We start from the raw sequence: 23,641 nt of genomic DNA, 5'->3' as shown, positions 1-23,641 counted from the left end.
GAGACCCTACCTGTGTCAGGAGTTCAGCCTACGCTCGAGTAGGATCCTGGTAGAGACACATGCCCAACTGGCATGTTCTCTTCCTCCTGGTCAATCGTTTGGGAGCTTCAAAAGCTTTCTTCTGCCCGAAAATCACAGTGACCAATGCCAAGAGACACCGGCACACTTAGGGATCTGCAGAGTTTGCGCATCATGTGTGACAGACCTTAGCAACTCAGCATTTTGGCTAATCTACTTTATTTACATATAAAAACACATGGAGCACTGCAACATGGCTCCCTTTCTAGCATCAGACAGCAAAGAGCAAAAGAACAAAGGACAATAGTCCCACTTCACAGAACACAGTAACACAAACATCCTGTCTCCGTCACTTCCCACTCTGTGGAGTCAAAACATATACCGTCATGTGAAAGACAACAATCCCATGACTGCAATCATAGACCAGGAATTCTAACAACCTGCCCGCAAGACTGTCTTGCCAGAGTGGTGCATGCTCTGGTTCAATTCAAAGTGTTGGTGCTGACCTTGAAAGCCCTAAATGGCTTCGGCCCAGTATACCTGAAGGAGCATCTCCACCCCCATCGTTCTGCCCAGACACTGAGGTCCAGCTCCAAGGGCCTTCTGGCGGTTCCCTCCCTGCGAGAAGTCAAGTTACAGGGAACCAGGCAGAGGGCCTTCTCGGTAGTGGCACCAGCCCTGTGGAATGCCCTCCCATCAGATGTCAAGGAAATAAACAACTATCTAATGTTTAGAAGACATCTGAAGGCAGCCCTGTTGAGGGAAGGTTTTAATGTTTGAGGTCTTACTGGGTTTTAATTTGTTGGAAGCTGCCCAGAGTGGCTGGGACAACACCTAAATAATATTTTTGGAACCCTCCCCTTCCCTTTTTCCATTTTAGGGTATCAGGTTAGCAAAACTAAGACTAAACAGGAAGTGTGAGCATCAATAGAACTCAAAGCATTCAAATCCGCTTAAAAATGCTGAAATAAATTTTCCGGGTTTTTTTGCTTTGGTTTCTAAGGACTCTTGATCTGAACGTCAACTAACGCAATGTCCCCCTCACCAATAATCCGGATTGATTCCATTGACTAATGGTAGGTTTGCTTTTAAAGGTGATATTAGGAGTTTTTTCTTGCTCCGTCCCTGGTGGCAACTAGCGTTCGCTATAGCTGTGTGGATGTAGAAGGATGTCCTCATCAAACATGTGTTTAAAATCGCTACGAGGTTGCCACTGGGAGACCGGTCACCATAGAGGGAAGCCATCCCTAAGAGAAAAGACTCCAGTGGCGTAATCCCAAATGAAATTTGGAGAAAAGGGCCGCCAAGCGATGACACAGAGGCATTCCTGCCCGCCGTAAAGGAGCAGAGTGCCTCGTCGCAGCCGTTTAAGTCAATTAGCCAGCGTGATCTGAGCTAAACTTAACGAAGCCCCTCGCCAGCAACCGTTCTGCCATTTTTAATTCAATCAGCCGGAGCTAAACGAGCGGGATTCCCTCAAGCAAAACCCCCACTCTTCAAAGGAGCTCTAATTGAGGCTTTCTCCCTCACACAGGCGGACAGCCGCAGCAGCTGCCGCCGCCACCAATTCCTTCAGAGCGGCGGCAATTATTGCCTGACAATGGCAAAAGGAGACAGAGGACAATGCAGAGAATCTGATCGTATTGGGGATGGGCCAGAGTTTTCGGCCTCAGATGTTATTTTGGCTAAAAGTAAAAGCACTAGGCAGAGCTTCGACTGGTGTGGTCTAAACCACTGAGCCTCATGGGCTTGCCGATCAGAAGGTTGGCAGTTCGAATCCTCATGATGGGGTGAGCTCCCATTGCTCTGTCCCAGCTCCTGCCAACCTAGTAGTTCAAAAGCACACCAGGCAGGGTATAAATTATTATTATTATTATTATTATTATTATTATTATTATTATTATTATGTTTTTCCCTTAAGCATACTAGGAATGTGGAAGGAGCTGCAAAACATGGAATGGCAAAGGAGAAGTTGCATCACAACTGAAGGATCATATTGCCACTTGGCTATCTAAAGTCGTCATCCCCCCCCCCCCAATACAACTATTAAATCCAGAGTCCAAATTCACCAAGTTGCACTATGGCCTGGTTGGCAAAGGAGGACGTTTCAGGCTGGTGACAGGTAACTCCTTGAGCCGCACCCCTTCCCTTTCATAGACTTCCAGATACTTTGAAGGATCAGCTCTCAGCTCCCAGGTTTGCAATTCAGAAGATTTCCAGCTTCTGCCCTGGGCGCCACTAGTTTAAAGGAGCCCAGCGGTCTCACTCTGTATAAGGCAGCTAGCTTCCGAAGGCTCTGGTGTACGATTTGCATGCATGCTTTGCCTCTGCGGTCTAAGCTGATTAACTTGCGCACTGGGATCGGTAACTCTGAATTAATTCATGCCATGAATAAATGAACGGCGTCTAGCACTGTTTGTTTCAGCTGTGGAGTGGAAAACTCCTGAAAGGTGCATCAAGAACCTTGCATCCCCTTGAACCCAGTGCTTCACGTGGTCAGCAGGGTTACCTGCCACAAAATCTGGCCTTACACACACACACACACACACACACACACACACCACAGATACAGGGGTATTTTGACAGTGCCAGCTTGCGAAGTTGAGTAGTCTTGGGATGGTCACAATGTCAAGGCCTGTGCTGGATCTGTGGACAGCTCTCCATTCGGGGCAAACCTTTGGTTAAGATTCTGGTTTTGACTTTCTCTTCCATCGGGCTGTTTAGTTTACTTCTTGACCCATCCACCTAGCCCATCCATTAGTGTGGGGAGTGGGTGGCGCTGTGGTCTAAACCACTGAGCCTCTTGGGCCTGCCGATGGGAAGGTCAGCAGTTCGAATCCCCAGGACGAGGTGAACTCCCGTTGCTCTGTCCCAGCTCCTGCCAACCCAGCTGTCTGAAAGCATGCCAGTGCAAGTAGATAAATAGGTACCACTGCGGGGGGAAGGTAAACAGCGTTTTTGTGCATTCGGGCACTCGTTATAGTGTCCTGTTGCACCAGAAGTGGTTTAGTCATGCTGGCCACATGACCACATATCTGCAGACAAACGCCGGCTCCTTCGGCCTGAAAGCAAGATGAGTGCTGCAACCCCATAGTTGCCTTTGACTGGACTTAACCATCCAGGGGTCCTTTACCTTTTTTTTACCATCCTTTTGTTTTGACTTGCCCTTTGCCCTAAAGTTCTGACTTACTTGTCCAGAGCTCCTAATCAGTGGCGTAGCGTGGGGGGTGCCAGGGGGGCCGCCACACTGGGCGCAACATTTGGGGGGGCGCGTTTGGCCGGCCCTCCTCGAGGAAGCAGGAACCCCACTGTCCTCGGACCTCCTCCGAAGGCTGGCGGTGGGGCGGAGAGACCTCCTCCCACCGCCAGCCTTCGGAAGGATGCTCCGAAGCCTGGCGGTGGGGCGGAGAGACCTTCTCCCCGCACCAGCCTTCGGAAGGCTGCTCCAAAGCCTGGCGGTGGGGCGGAGAGACCTTCTCCCCGCACCAGCCTTTGGAAGGCTGCTCCGAAGCCTGGCGGTAGGGCGGAGAGACCTTCTCCCTGCACCAGCCTTTGGAAGGATGCTCCGAAGCCTGGCGGTGGGGCGGAAAGACCTTCTCCCCGCGCCAGCCTTCGGAAGGCTGCTCCGAAGCCTGGCGGTGGGGCGGAGAGACCTTCTCCCCGCACCAGCCTTCAGAAGGCTGCTCCGAAGCCTGGCGGTGGGGCGGAGAGACCTTCTCCCCGCACCAGCCTTCGGATGGCTGTCCTGAAGACTTGTGGTGGGAGCAGTGGCGTAGCGTGGGGGGTGCAAGGGGGGCCTGTCGCACCTGGCACAACATCTGGGGGGCGCGCGGAAGAGACTCGAGTGCTAAAATCCACGGGTTAGGGGGCGCAAATTACTTGCCTTGCCCCGGGTGCTGAGAACCCACGCTACGCCACTGCTTCTAATTCCTGTCACCCCTCAGACTCAGCCCTGATAAGGCCCTCTCTCAAATATCCTCTGCACTTAAGGGAATCTGCTCTACAGTGGTACCTTGGTTCTCAAACGCCTTGGTACTCAAACAACTTGGAACCCAAACACTGCAAACCTGGAAGTAAGTGTTCCACTTTGCGAACATTTTTCAGAAGCCGAACATGCTCCGTTTTGAGTGTTACACTTCCGTTTTGAGCATTATACTGAGGTCTGTCTGGTTTTGCTTTTTTTTTTGCAATTTTTTTGCGGCTTTTTTCTTTTTGTGTGTGACTGTGTGGAACCCAGTTCAGCTACTGATTGATTGATTGTGTGACTGCAGTACATTGTATATGGCTTTCATTTTATGGGTCAATGGTCTCGTTAGATAGTAAAATTCACGTTAAATTGCTGTTTTAGGGGTTGTTTTTAAAAGTCTGTAACGGATTAATCCATTTTGCATTACTTTCTATGGAAAAGCGCATCTTGGTTTTGGAATGCTTTGGTTTTGGAACGGACTTCCACAACGGATTAAGTTTGAGAACCAAGCTACCACTGTATTTCCATTTCCCATCCACAGGTGAAAATGGAACCGATTGTCTGAGAAAGAAACATCCTGAAAACATTCATCCTTCTTCCGTCCGCCCTCTCCCCTCCCTCCTCTTGAGGACTCGTGTTCTGAAGAGCAAAGCTGTTTCTCATTCTGCACTTGAATCTTTCCGCGGCTAATGCCAATTGAGTATTCTAAAATGGTAAATGGCCGCTCTGTTCTTAAGGAACATGGAAAAGTAATATCTCTCTCCTCTCCCCCCGATGTGATTAAAGCCCTTCTTCTAAGTCATTATTCTTAGCTCAAGCGGGTTGGGTTTAGGTAAGGCTCAACATCATTTCCATACGCTAATGGCTTCATAAAAGCTCCGTGATAAAATATGATATTGAGATCGTTATAATTCTGAGGCTGAAATGGGGATGTAACTCTCACTTAAAACCCAAATGTCGCTGTGGATTTGTCCTGGGGGGATGTGGACGGGGGTGTGGCTGGATGTCAAAGCAGATCGGAGCCCAGGCAGAGGGACAAAAAGCAGAAGGTGCCAGACTCAGTCCCCAGCATTTGTGGATAGGGCTGTGAGATACCCTCTGTCTGAAATCCAAGAAAGCTCTGTAGAGAGTTCTCAACTAGATGGAGCAACAGCCTGACTTGATATAAGGCGGAATGTCCTATACAGTGGTACTTCAGGTTAAGTACTTAATTCGTTCTGGAGGGTCCGTTCTTAACCTGAAACTGTTCTTAACCTGAAGCACCACTTCAGCTAATGGGGCCTCCTGCTGCCGCCGCGCTGCTGGAGCACGATTTCTGTTCTCATCCTGAAGCAAAGTTCCTAACCTGAGGTACTATTTCTGGATTAGCGGAGTCTATAACCTGAAGCGTATGTAACCTGAATATAATATAATAATAATAATTTATTATTTATACCCCGCCCATCTGGCTGGGCCTCCCCAGCCACTCTGGGCGGCTTCCATAAAAACCAAAAATACAATAAAATATCACACGTTAAAAACTTCCCTGAACAGGGCTGCCTTAAGATGTCTCCTGAATGTCAGGTAGTTGTTTATCGCTTTGACATCTGCTGGAAGGGCGTTCCACAGGGCGGGCGCCACTACCGAGAAGGCCCTCTGCCTGGTTCCCTGTAGCTTCGCTTCTCGCAATGAGGGAACCGCCAGAAGGCCCTCGGCGCTGGACCTCAGCGTCCGGGCAGAATGATGGGGGTGGAGACGCTCCTTCAGGTATACTGGACCGAGGCCGTTTAGGGCTTTAAAGGTCAGCACCAACACTTTGAATTGTGCTCGGAAACGTACTGGGAGCCAATGCAGGTCTTTCAAGACCAGTGTTATATGGTCTCGGCGGCCACTCCCAGTCACCAGTCTAGCTGCCGCATTCTGGATTAGTTGTAGTTTCCGAGTCACCTTCAAAGGTAGCCCCACGTAGAGTGCATTGCAGTAGTCCAAGCGGGAGATAACCAGAGCATGCACCACTCTGGCGAGACAGTCCGCAGGCAGATAGGGTCTCAGCCTACGTACCAGATGGAGCTTGGAAACAGCTGCCCTGGACACAGATTTGACCTGTGCCTCCATGGACAGCTGTGAGTCCAAAATGACTCCCAGGCTGCGCACCTGGTCCTTCAGGGGCACAGTTACCCCATTCAGGACCAGGGAATCCTCCACACCTGCCCGCCTCCTGTCCCCCAAAAACAGTACTTCTGTCTTGTCAGGATTCAACCTCAATCTGTTAGCCGCCATCCATCCTCCAACCGCCTCCAGACACTCACACAGGACCTTCACCGCCTTCACTGGTTCTGATTTAAAAGAGAGGTAGAGCTGGGTATCATCCGCATACTGATGAACACCCAGCCCAAACCTCCTGATGATCTCTCCCAGCGGCCGCATGTAGATGTTGAAAAGCATGGGGGAGTGGACAGAACCCTGAGGCACCCCACAAGTGAGAGCCCAGGGGTCTGAACACTCATCCCCCACCACCACTTTCTGAACACGGCCCAGAAGGAAGGAGTGGAACCACTGTATAACAGTGCCCCCAGCTCCCCGCCCCTCAAGATGGTCCAGAAGGATGCTATGGTCAATGGTATCGAACGCCGCTGAGAGATCCAGCAGAACTAGGAAACAGCTCTCACCTTTGTCCCTAGCCCGCCGGAGATCATCAACCAGTGCGACCAAGGCAGTTTCAGTCCCATGATGAGGCCTGAATCCCGACTGGAAGGGATCCAAATGGTCCGCTTCTTCCAGGCGTGCCTGGAGTTGTCCGGCAACCGCTCGCTCAATCACCTTGCCCAGGAATGGAAGATTTGAGACTGGGAGATAGTTGGCCATCGTGGCCGCATCTAAAGATGGTTTTTTAAGAAGCGGTTTAATAACCGCCTCTTTCAGCGGGTCTGGGAAGGCTCCCTCACAGAGGGAAGCATTCACCACCCCACGAAGCCCATCGCCCAGTCCTTCCCGGCTAGCTTTTATTAGCCAGGATGGGCAAGGATCCAGGAGACAGGTGGTTGGTTTCACTCGTCCAAGCAGCCTGTCCACATCCTCGGAGGTAACAGATTGAAATTGATCCCACTCAACTTGACTAGACAGAACTCTAGCACTCTCCCGCCCCGGCCCTGCTCCCACGGTGGAGTCTACTTCTTCCCGAATCTGAGCGATTTTATCTGCAAAAAACTTTGCAAAATCATTGCAGGAGAACATGTGGCCCGTACTGGGCCCCGATGTTGCAGGTGGTTCCACTAAATTGTGAACCACCTGAAAAAGTCTCCTGCTGCTGTTTTCTGCAGATGCAATAGAGGCGGTGAAGAAATTCTTCTTTGCCGTCGCTATCGCCACTTGGTAGGCTCGACGTTGAGCTCTAACCTGTGTCCGGTCAGATTCGGAATGAGTTATCCGCCACCGGTGTTCTAGCCGTCTCAACGATTGTTTCATTGCCCTCAGATCCGTGGAAAACCACGGGGCTGTCCGGGCTCCATGCAATCGGAGAGGGCGCTTCGGAGCCAAACAGTCAATAGCCCTGGTTAACTCCACATTCCAGCGGGCCACCAGGGAATCAGCTGAAAGGCCATCAACATGGGATAAAACATCCCCTACCGCTCTCTGGAAACCATTTGGATCCATTAAGTGGCGGGGGCGGACCATCCGAATTGGTCCCACCTCCCTGCAGAGGGGATGGGTCGCAGAGAAGTCCAGTTGCACCAGGAAGTGATTGTAACCCGAGGTACCACTGTGTGTGTGTGTGTGTGTGTGTGTGTGTGTGTGTAATTTTTAAACCACTCTTCTGTATTCAGAACAATGAGGACTAGGAACTTTCTCAGGGAAGGGTTGTAGCTCAGTAGTAAAGCGAACCTGCTTTTGCATAAAGAACAGCCCCTGCCACCTCCAGACAGGGCTTGGAGGGAACCCGATCTCAAATCCTGGAGAGCTGTTGTGTGAGAGGGGAAGGGGTTGTTAGATCAAATTAGTCGTATTGATTTGTATGCTGTTGGAGGGCTTTGTTGTTGTTTTGTTGGGCTGTGAATAATAATAATAATAATAATAATAATAATAATAATAATAATAATAATTTATTTATACCCTGCCCATCTGGCTGGGTTTCCCCAGCTACTCTGGGTGGCTCCCAACAAAATATTAAAAACACGATGATACATCAGTCATTTAAAACTTCCCTGAACAGGGCTGCCTTAAGATGTCTCCTGAATGTCAGGTAGTTGTTTATCGCTTTGACATCTGCTGGAAGGGCGTTCCACAGGGCGGGCGCCACTACCGTGAAGGCCCTCTGCCTGGTTCCGTGTAACTTGGCTTTTTGCAGCGAGGGAACTGCCAGAAGGCCCTCAGAGCTGGACCTCTGTGTCCGGGCTGAAGGATGGGGGTGGAGACGCTCCTTCAGGTATACTGGGCCGAGGCCGTTTAGGGCTTTAAAGGTCAGCACCAACACTTTGAATTGTGCTTGGAAACGTACTGGGAGCCAATGTAGGTCTTTCAAGAATGGTGTTATGTAATGTATGTAATAAGGGGGAGCCACACCGGGGTGAAGGTGCCTTCTTTTGTTTGTCCTGTGCTAGTTTCAATTTGTTGGTTAGTTTTTCTAGTAAGGCTAGAAAAATGGTTGGGTACCAGTGGTCCATGTTCACTCCTGACAGGTCCCTCCAGTTACAGATAGGTAGCCGTGTTGGTCTGCCATAGTCAAAATAAAAAAATTCCTTCCAGTAGCACCTTAAAGACCAACTAAGTTAGTTCTTGGTATGAGCTTTCGTGTGCATGCACACTTCTTCAGATACACTGAAACAGAAGTAGCCAGATCCTTCTATATAGTGAGAAGGTGGGGAGGGGTATTACTCAGAAGGGTGGTGGGAATGGGAGATTGGCAGATAGCTGAGATGAGCCTGTTGACGACTCTTAATGACTGTAATAGGTCTTACAGGAAAAGGCAAGGGGTGAGAAGGTGAGAAATGGCTTAGTCATGTATAATGGGATAAGAATCCAATGTCTTTTTTTTTTAGGTCCCTCCAGTGTTTAGTTATGTTGCTCCTGGCTGCTGAGAGGAGGGGGCTTGTGAGTTCTTTCTATTGTGAGTGTGCATTATTGTCTTGGAAAAACACACAAGCAAAGCTCGCTGCCATCAACTGAAGGTGACCAGCCATTCCTGGGCCCCCCAAATCTTTCTCACTGGCAAGGAAAACTAATTAATGAATTGAAAGAGAACCTACCCACATGGTGCTGACACAAAAACCTTGCATCATCATCATCATCATAATTTATTTATACCCCGCCCATCTGGGGTATACAAACAAAAATGGAAAGTCTACTACCCCCCCTTCTTTCTCTCCCAACCTTGCACTATCCGTAACATTAGGGTCTCACTTCAAATGTAACTGATCTGTAGAAAGGTCTCTATGAACCGAAAGCAGAGATGCTGCATGCAATTACCCAAGAAAATCTTTAGTAAAAACAATTAAACAAAAATCCTGGAGAGCTGCTGCCAATCAGTGCAGACAACACCAAATGCGCTGATGAGGCGGGGTAGAAATTTAATAATAAATTAAATAAACCACTAGTGCAGCAACCTCAAGAGGGCCAGAGGCTCCTCATCCCCATCGTAGGTGAACGAACCGTCTGTATCGATTCCCGCCACACCTTGTGGCAGGGAGTTCCACAGTTGCCCAGGATTCTGGACATGTTGGGTAACATCCAGGCTGTAACAACCGCCGGTGGTCAAAACCGCCATCCGAACTGAATGTTTGGTTGGCTCACCGAGCAAAAAGCCAAGTCACCTGTTTGGTGGGTGTAAGGGGCTGGACTGAGGAAGAATGGTGGGAACTGCTCCCTCTCTTCCTGCACCTTCCCAAGAAGAGGAGGACAGTATAGATTTCGAACAGTGGCTTGCAGAAGGCCATAGCTAAGAGGCTGCAGAGGGGAGCAACTGGGAAAAATTGGGAGAGCAGTAGGAAGAAGAAGCACTGGGGAGAGACAGCTGACAGACTCAGTGTCTCTTGAAAGCCTTCCTGGACCTCTCTCTCCCAGAGCAAGGTGTGCATGAGAGTAAGAGAACAGAAAACTCAGAGGCAGAAAGCACAGATCAGTCAGCGCCGGGGTGACGTAGAATAGGGTGGGACTTTACTTGGAGCATTGCCGATAACTAAGAGAGACCGCATTCCTTCGTCTCTCTCTGTGAATATTCATCATCATTCTTTATTACGGTCCAGAGACCCAACAAATCGTTACAAAGCAATGCACAATTCAGACTAGCCTACCTCCAGGTTAAATAAGCATTTTGTTCAGACTTAAAGATAGGGATCTTTGGTTCTTGCAACCACCGATAAAAACTTCGCCACTGCTAATGTTCTAGCGTTTGTCTGGTCTTCCAATAGGAACCTGACATAGTGAGCCTCTGATTTTCCCGGGAAAGGTACCAGCAAGGGTAATATCAGTTCAGCCCTGGCTTGCTCGTATTTTGCACAGTGCAGCAAAATATGTTTTATAGAATCGATGTCTTGAGCACATGAGCAAAGTCTGTCTTGGTAGGGAATTCCTCTCAACCTGCCACTGTGAATATTGAATAAACTACCTGGTAAGAACTCTTCTAGTTTTTTTTGCTTCCTGGCACCCTACTGTGAGAGGAATAGGATTCCCTGAAGCCTTGACAGCGCGACTCTTCCCTTACCTCAGCCTGGAAACCCTCCACTAGGATGGCAACCAAGAGGTTGAAAAGGACGTAGTTTCCGAAGGTCATCAGAGCCACGAAATAGAGAGCCGCCCAGGAAGAGGTGGAGGCCATCCCGTTGTACAGAACCACGTTCCAGTCTTCTTGGGTGAGGATCTGCACACAACATGGAGAGAGAGAGAGACCAAGGGAATGAGAGATCAGTCCAGAATAGCAGGCTTTTATCTCAGGTGGGGGCTTCTACCACGACAGAGCCTTTTCTGTGGCTACCCCCAAAGAACAAAGAGGTAGAACAAAGGGTACTGGGAACTGGGCTTCCAACTCCTAAAAGTCCCACCCAAAAGATCCACAAAACTTGTCTTGAAGGGAAAACGTGTTACATGGATTCCCAGAGGGACTCCCCAGCAAACTTTCGCAACTGTGCAGGCGGTAACGTTTAATTTCTGAACTAAGAACTGAAAGGGAAACACTGAGCTCAAAAACTGAAGGCTGCGAAGTGAATATTTGCAAAACTTTGCCAGGCAACACCCCTAGAAACTCACTACGAACAGGGCAAGCCTAACCATGTTTACTCAAAAGCAAGTCCAAATGAATTCACTCCTTACTTGAAGGGGATTAGAATTGCTGTCTAAATCCCCCCCCCCCCGTACTTCAGCTCTAATCTGAAGGCATGAAAGTGGTCACTTTTTGGGATGAGGAGCGGCAATTCCCATGCCTCACTGAGACTCAGGTTTCCAGGAGGATATTGTAGACACAGTGTCTGAAAAAGCTCCTAGAGATCCTTCTGATTGAAAGGATCCATTGCTGGGATTCCCGTTGCTGCCTGTCCTTTGCAATACAGTGGTACCTTGGGTTAAGAACCTAATTCATTCTGGAGGTCCGTTCTTAACCTGAAACTGTTCTTAACCTGAAGCACCACTTTAGCTAATGGGGCTTCCCGCTGCTGCCGTGCCGCCGGAGCAGGATTTCTGTTCTCATCCTGAAGCAAAGTTCTTAACCCAAGGTACTATTTCTGGGTTAGCGGAGTCTGTAACCTGAAGCGTATGTAACCCGAGGTACCACTGTATACACTAGGAGAGGCTGCTGGATCAGGTTAATGGCCCATCTAGTCCACCATCCCATTCTCATGGGGGCCAACTAGATGGTGATGAAGATGATAGTAAAATTATTATTATTATTATTATTATTATTATTATTATTATTATTATTACTACCTCACCCATCTGTCTGGGTTTCCCCAGCCACTCTGCGCAGCTCCCAACAGAACATTAAAAACACGAAAAAACATCAAACGTTAAAAGCTTTCCTAAACAGGGCTGCCTTCAGATGTCTTCTAAAAGTCAGATGGTTGTTTATATCCTTGACATCTGATGGGAGGGCGTTTCACAGGGCGGGCGCCACCACCGAGAAGGCCCTCTGCTTGGTTCCCTGTAACCTCACTTCTTGCAGCGTCCAGGCTGAACGATGGGGGTGGAGACACTCCTTCAGATGCTCCCATTAGATACATCTACAAGCAGCTGCTGAGCAGAACAGCACCCTCTTGTGAGTCCCAGTCACTGGCATTCAGAGGCAGAAATTTGCCATGGTAGCTGGTAGCCGTTGATTTGGGATATCAGTGGAGGACAAGAACTCTTTGACCTCAATTAGTCCAGCCTCAGCCAAGACAACTGTCTTCAGAACTGCCGCAAAGCTGGAGCAACCCGCAAGAGGGTATTGGCCCAGCAGGGAAGCTATGCTGGCTTGATTTAGCAACATGGCTCCCATTAACCTCAGCTGGAAGAGCTCAACTCCTTTGCCGGATTTATTTACCCGCAAGATTTGCAGTGACAATAGCGGCGGCACCTCCATTAAAATGAGGCAATGGATGGCGTGAACTGTACAACGCCAATGTCAATTTCTCCCGGCAGTCAATTATTTAATCACCGTCTCTTGTTTACCAAGACAGGTTGGTCTGAGGCGGGCAGAGCCAGTTGTTTTTCTCGTTCCGGAGAAGCTTTTTCAAGTTACTTGTCCTCCAAAGGCCATTTGTGACACGAAGTCTGCCCAGATCTTGTACTTGGAAAGACAATGCCACTCCTCATGAAGCAGGGCAGGTCTGTTTTGCCCACCAGTGTGTGAGAACAACAGCCGTGGTAGTTCAGACCAAAAAGATCTGCTCGGTGCAGCAAACTGCTTCTGACTATAGTCAGCCGGGGTCTCTGAGCAGGGCAGGGAAGGCAACAGAGCCCTCTTAGGCTGTTGTTCCATGTCACTACGTAAAGGTAAAGGTAAAGGGACCCCTGACCATTAGGTCCAGTCGTCGCTGACTCTGGGGTTGCAACGCTCATCTCGCTTTATTGGCCGAGGGAGCTGGTGTACAGCTTCCGGGTCATGTGGCCAGCATGACTAAGCCGCTTCTGGCGAACCAGAGCAGCGCATGGAAACACTGTTTATCTACTTGCACTTTGATGTGCTTTCGAACTGCTAGGTTGGCAGGAGCAGGGACTGAACAACGGGAGCTCACCCCGTCGTGGGGATTCGAATCGCCAACCTTCTGATCGGCAAGTCCTAGGCTCTGTGGTTTAACCCACAGCGCCCCCCGCGTCCCCATGTCACTTTTCAACAGAGCCCAGTGACGGAAGCACACAGCTGTATTTCAGAATGGTTTTTATATGTATGTCACTACGTGCACACATATAAAAACCATTCTGAAATACAGCTGCGTGCTTCCGTCACTGGGCTCTGTTGAAAATCAGGAATCAGGAAGCGACCTCTGCAGACAATGGAACAACTCTTTTCTTACCTCTGGCGCTGTGATCTTCTAGGTGACATGGACCCTGTTACACAGTTGAATGTGCATGCGTTCTCCATCCATTTCCCTCCTTCCTCCCCACCCCTGGGTGCTGGCAACAGATGGGACCGTGAGATCTTGTCTGTCTCCTTATGCTTTGTTCTAGATCTTCCCCTCCCTGTTAGTAAAATCTGCTGAAGAACAGCTATGGTGGCTTTCATTGTCCATCTGACTCCTAAAGAACAGCCTCTGAGTGTATCACGTATTTTAGTGGGAAGGTGTAGCCTTTGGGGTCTTACCTGGAACACAGTGACGATAGCCCACAGCAAGGAATCAAAATTCTTCCTATCCGGCATCGTGTCCCCTGTGTCTGTTTTCAAGCCAAACTTGCATCCGAAAAGATGCATGCCAAGAATGCTAGGAAGAGAGAAGGAGAGAGGAAGGAACTTGTAAATAAAATGAAACGTTCAAGGGTGCTTTGCACCAATGGTTCCCAACCTTTTCGATATGGGAACTCACAACTCCAAATTTACATAGCATGGTGACCAATTGGTTCAATGACACACAAAGTTTGGACCGCAGGCCTTTGGCAGCTGTCAGGGAACTGCCATCAGCTCAGAGGGGAGAGGTGGAAGGGCAGTTGTGTTGTGGGGAGCTCCGGAGATCTTGCGAAGCAGTTCCTCCTCTGGCGAGGAGGAAAGCCCCACCTCCAGTGCAGGGAGCAGGAGATGCTAGGGAGAACCCCAACACTGAGCCTGAGCAAACCAGAGAGGAGGGAAGTACCCCTTTGCCAGCGCCCACTCTGCGCAGAAGGTCTGGGCGCAGAGAGGGGAGGAGAAGGATGGGGGTCACATGACTGTTATGCTGGGGGGGGGGTACAAGGACTGGCCACTCCCAGATTCTGCTAGCGACTGAGCAGACATGGACTTGCAACGCTCTGCACTGTAAATAGTTTGTATTAATAATAAAGCCTGGAAAAGACAGGTTGGAGTCTTGCCTGCTTGCTCTCGAGCAACCACGCCAGCATCCGACAGCAGCCATTGGTTTCGTGCATTGTAACTATAGTTTTGCCTGTTTTATAAGCGAGACTTGATGCATCCAAGGCAAAAATGAAACAGCCCACGACTCGCTTGTATGGCGTTTGAGACCCTCTTGCAGGTCACGTACGACCCAGAGGTTGGAAAACGCTGTTTCACACCAACCTTTGCCAGCCAGGCGCACTGCAGGACTGATGGACTACAAATCCCATGTCGCCTCTTACTTGCTTTCGCCCCTAATTCCTCTACCTTTGGGTAAATAATTGTTCTGTGCGTCCCTGAAATGCACACCACGACTGCTAGATTTTACCTGGAAACATTCCAGGTTTTGCAGCGCACCCCTCCAGGAATTTTGCAAACGAAGTTGACGTTTGCTGGAGGGAAATGTCAAATAAATAGCTACTGCGCTTTGCATAACAAATGCAAATCGAAAGTTTCTGGCCAATTTGAGGCGGGGGGGAGGGGAGGACCATTCTCACCCCCATCCCCCTCCCTTTTCTGTATCCACGACATCCTGGGTTTCAGTTCAGCTGCCTCAATGATGTTTGCCATCAATCAAGAACAACGGAGCAATTGTTTCGCTCTTGTTGTCACTTTGCGTCCTTCATTTGTCTCTGGGGTGGCAGGATCTGGTGGAACAGCGAGACTGAGGAGAGGGGAATCCATCTGCCGAGCATCCAGCCTGTCAGTCTATTGTGAGTTGAGCTGTCATCCACGCACCGCTCGGCAAAGGGGCACCATTGTCATTCTAATCTAGGCGGCGGCGGAGATGAATGGAAAAAACAAAACATAGCAATTAACCGGAGTGGAAGGGGTTGCGCACGCATGCCGGCACATACCTGAAGATGAAGATGAAGAGCATGAGGAGCATGCAGAAGGTGGCCACGTTGTCCATGGTCTTCATCAGGACCACCAGCTGGCGTCGGAGAGCGGGCATGAAACGTACCAGCTTGAGGACCCGGAGAAGCCGGAAGGTTCTCAGCACCGAGAGGCCTCCGTCCGATTGGCCAATGATCTCCCAGACGCTGTGGGGTGAAACAAGAGGCTGTCTGAACTTGCATGAATGGCTAGGGCCATAATAACTGAAAGTAGAAAGGCCGGCTGCCTCGGGTGGTGGGTGGTAAGGTAAAGGGACCCCTGACCATTAGGTCCAGTCGTGGCCGACTCTGGGGTTGCGGCGCTCATCTCGCTTTATTGGCCAAGGGAGCCGGCGTACAGCTTCCGGGTCATGTGGCCAGCATGACTAAGCCGCTTCTGGCGAACCAGAGTAGCGCACGGAAACGCCGTTTACCTTCCCGCTGGAGCGGTACCTATTTATCTACTTGCACTTTGACGTACTTTCGAACTGCTAGGTTGGCAGGAGCAGGGACCGAGCAACGGGAGCTCACCCCGTCGCGGGGATTCGAATCGCTGACCTTCTGATTGGCAAGTCCTAGGCTCTGTGGTTTGACTCACAGTGCCAGCCGTGGCCCGTGGTGGGTGGTATTATTATTATTATTAATTAATTAAATTTATATACCACCCTCCATCCGTAGATCTCAGAGCACTCCGCAGCATAAAATGACAATATAAAAACCACATAATACATAGTAAGATTAAGAACAAACCAATAATCCCCACTCCAGCAACACATTTAAAAGGGCATTGGATGTCAATCAGCTGAAGGCCTAGGTCAGGGATCAGCAAACTTTTGCAGCAGGGGGCCGGTCCACTGTCCCTCAGACCTTGTAGGGGGCCGGACTATATTTTGAAGAAAAAAAATGAACGAATTCCCATGCCCCACAAATAACCCAGAGATGCATTTTAAATCAAAGGACACATTCTACTCATGTAAAAACACGCTGAGTCCTGGACTGTTCACGGGCCGGATTTAGAAGGCAATTGGGCCCCCTGGGCCTTAGTTTGCCTACCCATGTTCAAGAAAGATTTCGTTCCCAATCTGACTCATTTCTGTACATTTTTTATCCTTCTCCACAGAAGAAGAAGAAGAAGAAGAGTTTGGATTTGATATCCCGCCTTTCACTCCCCTTCAGGAGTCTCAAAGCGGCTAACATTCTCCTTTCCCTTCCTCCCCCACAACAAACACTCTGTGAGGTGAGTGAGGCTGAGAGACTTCACAGAAGTGTGACTGGCCCAAGGTCACCCAGCAGCTGCATGTGGAGGAGCGGGGAAGCGAACCCAGTTTCCCAGATTACGTGACTACCGCTCTTAACCACTACACCACACTGGCTCTCTCAGCTGGGAAAAGGTTCCCAGAGCAGGTTCCCAATGACCCCTGCACTCATGCTTGCGGTCTAAAAGCCACAGCGCAAAAGGAAAAAGGGACTGGGAGGGAGGAGGGATAAAAATAAACCCATCGTTGATTCCAAGCAAGGAAATACAAGTTCTGTCAACATAGAATCATAGAATCATAGAGTTGGAAGAGACCACAAGGGCCATCGAGTCCAACCCCCTGCCAAGCAGGAAACACCATCAGAGCACTCCTGACATATGGTTGTCAAGCCTCTGCTTAAAGACCTCCAAAGTAGGAGACTCCACCACACTCCTTGGCAGCAAATTCCACTGTCGAACAGCTCTTACTGTCAGGAAGTTCTTCCTAATGTTTAGGTGGAATCTTCTTTCTTGTAGTTTGGATCCATTGCTCTGTGTCCGCTTCTCTGGAGCAGCAGAAAACAACCTTTCTCCCTCCGCTATGTGACATCCTTTTATATATTTGAACATGGCTATCATATCACCCCTTAACCTCCTCTTCTCCAGGCTAAACATGCCCAGCTCCCTTAGCCGTTCCTCATAAGGCATCGCTTCCAGGCCTTTGACCATTTTGGTTGCCCTCCTCTGGACACGTTCCAGTTTGTCAGTGTCCTTCTTGAACTGTGGTGCCCAGAACTCGACACAGTACTCCAGGTGAGGTCTGACCAGAGCAGAATACAGTGGCACTATTACTTCCCTTGATCTAGATGCTATACTCCTATTGATGCAGCCCAGAATTGCATTGGCTTTTTTAGCTGCCACGTTACACTGTTGGCTCATGTCAAGTTTGTGGTCAACCAAGACTCCTAGATCCTTTTCACATGTACTGCTCTCAAGCCAGGGGTCCCCCATCTTGTATTTGTGCCTCTCATTTTTTTTGCCTAACATCTTCCAACTGGAAAGAGCATTTTGACTGTCTCCAGCCCCAGATTGTGTACACAGTCTCTCCCCCTGTGCCTCTGAAGATGCAGTTAAACAGACCAGCTTACCTGATCACAACAATGATGCCGTCAAAAATGTTGTACGGGTTCTTGATGTATCCCCAGATGCCAAAGGCAAGTAGTTTCAGGAGCATCTCCAGGGCAAACATGCTTGTGAAGACGATGTTGCTGATCTCCAGGGCATTTGTCAACTCGTCCGGCTACGGGAGAACAGGAAACAGCAATGAGCAAAGGGAGAGTGCAGAACTGTTGCCAACATCTCAATAGTCCCCCGCAGACCAGACCCAGAAGGCATCTCCTACAAAACCTCGTAATGACAGTCTTGCTAATTCAGACATTATAGGTTTGATGTTCTGGTTCCTGAAATGGACAAGCCGATGACTCTGGCAAGCCAACAAGCAGGAGAGGAACAGCCCTCTTCCTTGTTTCTCATAGAATAGAACAGAATATTAACAGATATACTGCTTCTAAACCTGGAGGTTCCATGTAGCTATAATTCGGTATCAGAGAGTTTGAACAGTTCCCATAGGTATAGTAAACATCCATTGATAGCTGACATTTCCCTAAACACTTGTAGTTAAGAATGTGCAAGCTTGTGAGGTATTCCACCGCATTTGATTGGGGGGGGGAGGCTTGTTTCAGCCAAAGGACTGTCATTGTCATGTGGACAAAGACATCTCTGCCTAACGGTAGAGCCGGCCCTACACAAATGTCCAAGTTTGAATGTTGGTGTCTCACTCTGCCTAATGGTAGAGCCGGCTCTATGTAAATGACAAAGTTTGAATGCTGGTGTCAAACACATCTCACTTTGCCTAACGGTAGAGCCGGTCCTACACAAATGTCCAAATGTGAATCCCAGAGTCAACCATATGTTGTTGGACCTGGAAAAATAGTTATTGGGCGGAAAGTGAAACAAATTATCGAGTGTTTCTTCTCTGGAGTTGATTTACATCTAAATCCACTTCTTTCTTTTTTTTTTTGATTCCGCTATATAAAAGATTAGGTCGGCAAAGAGTTTTCAAGAACGATTTAGCAATTTAATTGTAAGAGCAAGAATTGAGCTCCCCTATAAACAGACGTCTCCAGAGGACCCTGGTAATTGAAGAAAAGTTTAAGGGATTGATGATGGTAAAATGAACTCGCGTGATCAGATTGATGGATGGGAGAAAAGAGAAGCTATCTCATTAAAGAGCTTTGCAGGCAGCCGGGACAGTGCTTTGCTCTGTTGGAATGTACATTGCGACCAGAATGCTCTCTTGGAATCAGTGCTGTTTGTGAATCTCTGTCCTGTAAATCAACTGCAATTATATCAATTTCAGAAAATGAGTTGTTGTTTTCTTTAATGATAAAGGTGGATATGCTTAATAAAGAGCATCGATTCGGCACACTTTGCTTTGGGCAAAATCCGGGGACCATTCTGCAACCACAGGGTGAGATTTCCTTGGCTTTACCTTCACCTGGCAGAATCCATTTCACCCCCTACCCCTGCTACAAATCACCTTTAATCCTCACAACCACCCTGTGAGGTATGTTAGGCTGGGGGAAAAATCAGTTTCCCCTAAGGCAGGACCTGTTGCTTGCTCTGCAACTGAGGTATGGCTCTTCCCTTAATGGTAGGAACTGGAAAACGAAGAATGAGGTATAAATACAGTGCGAATGCGATCTCTGCAGGATGCACGTTCACAAACAGCAGCGTTTGCAATCTGCAGTGGTGTGTCTGCGCATGCGCAGGTTGCAAGTCTGTGCTTCTGCACATGCGCAAAGCGCGATTTAGCGCTTCTGCGCATGTGTGACCGCCGGAACCCGGAAGTAACCCGTTCCGGTACTTCAGGGTTTCAGTGGTCCGTAACCCAAAAAAACGCAACCTGAAGCGTCTGTAACCTGAGATATGACTGTATATGAATTGATATTGCAGGAATGTCAGACTAGGACCAGGGATACATGAATGCAGAGCCCCCTACACAGCTAAGAAGCTCACCTCTTAGGCTCTCTCTTAGCCTAACCTACCTCATAAGGTGGTTGTGAAGATAAACTGGAACCCTTCCCTCGGTGCACATTCACCAGCACCCTGCCAGTCCTTGACATCTATGCACCATACTGATTTGCACCCAGTATACCTGAAGGCGCGTCTCCACCCTCATCGTTCTGCCCGGCCGCTGAGGTCCAGCTCCGAGGGCCTTCTGGTGGTTCCCTCATTGCGAGAAGCAAAGCTACAGGGAACCAGGCAGAGGGCCTTCTCGGTAGTGGCGCCCGCCCTGTGGAACGCCCTCCCATCAGATGTCAAAGAGTTGTTTACAACTACCTGACATTCAGAAGACATCTGAAGGCAGCCCTGTTCAGGGAAGTTTTTAATGTGTGGCATTTTAGTGTATTTTTTGTCTTTGTTGGAAGCTGCCCAGAGTGGCTGGGGAAACCCAGCCAGATGGGCAGGGTCCAAATTATTATTATTATTATTATTATTATTATTATTATTATTATTATTGCCTTAAAGATTTGGGCAGAGACCGCACACTGAGTTCCACTTCTCCATCCTCCAGGACACAGAGTCAGCATGCAGCCACCAGAAGACCTCTGCCCCAGCTCACTTTCCAAGAGAACAGAAGTCTCTCCCGTTTCCACAGTGCGTACGGATCTCGGTTGCCCATTTCCGTATGTGACTCATCTCCTGCCTCAAAATAGCTTCCCCTCTCCATTTTCATCACTCATTAGGCAGCATGTTAATAGCCAGGAAATAACGAGAGATCATTATCACATTAGCCAAGATCTGAGAGATGGCGGATCAGGGCGACAAACACAGAGGATCGGAGGAAAAGACACGTTTAATTTGAGAGGAAACACACAAAATGCCACACACACACACACACACACACACACACACACACACCTGCAAAAGGCAGCAGGAGGTAACTTGGATTAATACACAGCCCAGAAGAAGAGTTTGTCTCCTTAAATTTGTTTTTAATGGAAGTGAGTGGGTTTGATTTATGGGGCTAGTGTCGTACTGTACTGTAGTAAAGACCTATCCATGCACAAAAAAGGGGGCAGAGTGAGGCCTGCATTGCATGTGTAATATCTAAGAGGCAGCTGAAAACAGCAAGGTGTAATGGAGCATTTTTAAAGACACACATTTATTATGGAATAAAGTTTGGCAAATGATAGTTCACTTCATCAAATACATAAAGTGTTATCCCGAGTTTGAAGTCCCTCTCTACTGTATCTCTCTATCATCTCTATCTCTATCATCTATCTCAGGATGGTGCTATCTCTCTTTCACATACATTCAGGACAGATAGAAGAAAGCCCTTCTTCAAACAACAAGCAGCACCAGTGAAAGAAGAGTGGCAGATGAAAATGATGGACTTTGCGGCATTGGCAAAGCTGAAGGGAAAAATCCAAAACCAGCACGATCAGGTATTCCATAAGGACTGAAGTAAATTTATACAATATTTGGAAGAACATTGCAAGCAATTAACATCACTAGCAGGGTTGTCTGAAGACTTGTAATGAGAGATTTTCTCCCTTTTTATATCTACAGTGGTACCTCTGGTTAAGAACTTAATTCGTTCTGGAGGTCCGTTCTAAACCTGAAACTGTTCTTAACCTGAAGCGCCACTTTAGCTAATGGGGCCTCCTGCTGCTGCCGCCCCACGATTTCTGTTCTCACCCTGAAGCAAAGTTCTTAACCCGAAGTACTATTTCTGGGTTAGCAGAGTCTGTAACCTGAAGTGTCTGAAACCTGAAGCATCTGTAACCTGAGGTACCACTGTGTGTGTGTGTGTGTGTGTGTGTGTGTGTGTGTATGAAAGCCCTTCTTCACACAGTGCATAGTTAAACTATGGAATTCAAACTACACTTCTTAGGATTCCTTTTGGGGGAAAACAAAACTGATTGAAATGGTATGATACAGCATTAAATTTATAGTATAGAATCATAGAATTATAAAGTTGGAAGGGACCCCAAAGGTCATTTAGTCTAGGGTTGCCACACGTCTGGAATTTCCTGGACATTTTCTGATGCTTATTCAGAATCTCCTTTCTTGCAACTTGAAGCCATTGGCTCAGATCCTATGTTCCAGAGCAGGAGAAAACAAGCTTGCTCCCTCCTCCATGTGACAGCCCTTTAGATATTTGAAAATGGCTACTGTCAGGGGTTCAGGGACAGAGGCACAGGTGAGGGGGGAGACGGAGAGCGATGGGGAAGAAACCCAGGACAGTGAGGAAGAGGATGACAATGACTTGAGGTCTTCCATGAGTCTCTCAAGTGAATCGGAGGATTCCCAGAAGGGGGCGCCCCTGGTCAAGCCAAGGGGGGTCACAGGGGGGACTTGCCAGGAGCAGGGAAGCAGCAGGGAAACCCCGAGTGGGAGTGGGAGATCGGGGTCGGCTTCCCAGGAGGAACGGAGTGAGAAGGGTGGAGTTCCCAGTGTGACACACGGAGCAGAGCAGGAAGGAGACAGGGGAAGGAGATCGGGGCAGGACGTCCTGCCAGAAGGGGCGGAGAGTAGTACAGGGAGTAGTGTATCTGTCAAAAGGAAGGTCAGGGGTAGCGAACGCGCGCCAAGTTCAAATGTGGAGGCGCGCGGAAATGCAGAGAGCCCGGAGGAGGAGCCTGGCCCCAAAGCACGAAGGAGGGGGAAGCAGGCATCTGAGGGATCCGCGTCAGGGGAAAGCAGGAGGGAAGAAACCCAGGGGGGCAGAAAGACCCTGCGGAAAAGAAAGGACAGGAAGAGGTGGTCTAGCACAAGCCTCTTAAACTGGTGTAGAGGCGGGACCGAGTCAGAGGGGACTTCAAACGTCTAGGCTAAGAGACGCGGGGCTGCGCGCCTCAGTTGTGGAACCAATAATGAACTGCAATAAACATCCTTGTATATAAGAAGAGCTTGGCGTTGGTCTTTTGTGAGCTGAGACCTGAGGCAGCCCTTGACAGCTACCCTATCTCCTCTTTTCCAGGCAAAACATACACAGCTCCCTCAACCGTTCCTCATACGGCTTGGTTTCCAGACACTTGATCATCTTGGTTGGCCTCCTCTGCACCTGTTCCAACTTGTCAACATCCTTCTTAAACTGGGATGCCCAGAATTGGACACAGTATTCCAAGTGTGGTTTGACCAAGGAAGACTAGTGTGGTAATACTACTTCCCTTGATTTGGACGCTATACTTCTGTTGATGCAGCCTAGGAGAGCATTAGCTTTTTTTGCTGCTTCATCACACTGTGGACTCATGTTCACCTAGGGGTCCACTAAGACCTCTAAATCCTTTTCACATGTAGTACTGGCAAGCCAGGTCCCCCCCATCCTATATTTGTGCATCTGGTTCTTCCTGCCTAAGATCAGGACTTTGCATTTGTCCCTGTTGAAATTCATTTTCTTGGTATCAGCCCAGTTCTCCAATCTGTTATGGTCATCCTGTCTTCTGTGGCATTAGCTACCCCAACCCAGTTCGGTGTCTCCAGCAAATTTGATGAGCATCCCCTCAACTTCTTCATCCAAGTCATTTATAAAGATGATGAACAACCAAGGGACCAGGATGTGAAGCTGTGTAGTTTGTTAAGGGTTCTCAGAGTTGTTAGAAGATGTTCCTCTCACAGAGCTACAGTTCCCAGAATTCCCTGGGGGAAAGCATTGAATGTTAAGCCATTCTGGGAATTGTAGTCCTGCGAGGGGGAATGGGGGGGTGTCTCCCAACAGCTCTCAGCACCCTTAACAAACTACACTTCCCGGGTTTCTCTTGGGGGAACCCATGATTGTTTATAGCAGTATCATACTGCTTTAAATGCAGGGTGTGAATGTGGCCCAGGTAAACCCACAGCAACCTGAAATATATTTAAAAAATAAAAAAAAATGTCCAGAAGCACCTTAAAGGTAAAGGGACCCCTGACCATTAGGTCCAGCCATGACCGACTCTGGGGTTGCGGCGCTCATCTCGCTTTATTGGACAAGGGAGCTGGCGTACTGCTTCCGGGTCATGTGGCCAGCATGACTA

General features: G+C 48.8%; 2 protein-coding genes across 4 annotated transcripts in view; one reads left to right on the top strand and one right to left on the bottom strand.

Annotated features, from left to right (window-relative positions):
- CACNA1H (calcium voltage-gated channel subunit alpha1 H) overlaps nucleotides 1-23,641 on the bottom strand; it is a 384,808-nt gene that overhangs the window by 72,105 nt on the left and 289,062 nt on the right. For all 3 annotated transcript variants that reach the window (XM_082199567.1, XM_082199569.1, XM_082199568.1), the window contains exons 11-14: nucleotides 17,708-17,859; nucleotides 15,308-15,493; nucleotides 13,731-13,848; nucleotides 10,662-10,817 (exon numbers count right to left, since the gene is read on the bottom strand). In XM_082199567.1, the coding sequence (XP_082055693.1) occupies nucleotides 10,662-10,817; nucleotides 13,731-13,848; nucleotides 15,308-15,493; nucleotides 17,708-17,859 (612 nt within the window). The remainder of the gene's footprint in view (nucleotides 1-10,661; nucleotides 10,818-13,730; nucleotides 13,849-15,307; nucleotides 15,494-17,707; nucleotides 17,860-23,641) is intronic.
- Nucleotides 1-23,641, top strand: part of SLC5A10 (solute carrier family 5 member 10) — a 514,359-nt gene that overhangs the window by 332,334 nt on the left and 158,384 nt on the right. The window lies entirely within an intron of this gene.

Source organism: Podarcis vaucheri, assembly GCF_965113315.1.
Source record: "Podarcis vaucheri genome assembly, chromosome: 14".
Classification (NCBI taxonomy): domain Eukaryota; kingdom Metazoa; phylum Chordata; class Lepidosauria; order Squamata; family Lacertidae; genus Podarcis; species Podarcis vaucheri.
Note: the sequence above shows the minus strand (reverse complement) of the source record. Positions and strands in the feature narration are given on the sequence as shown.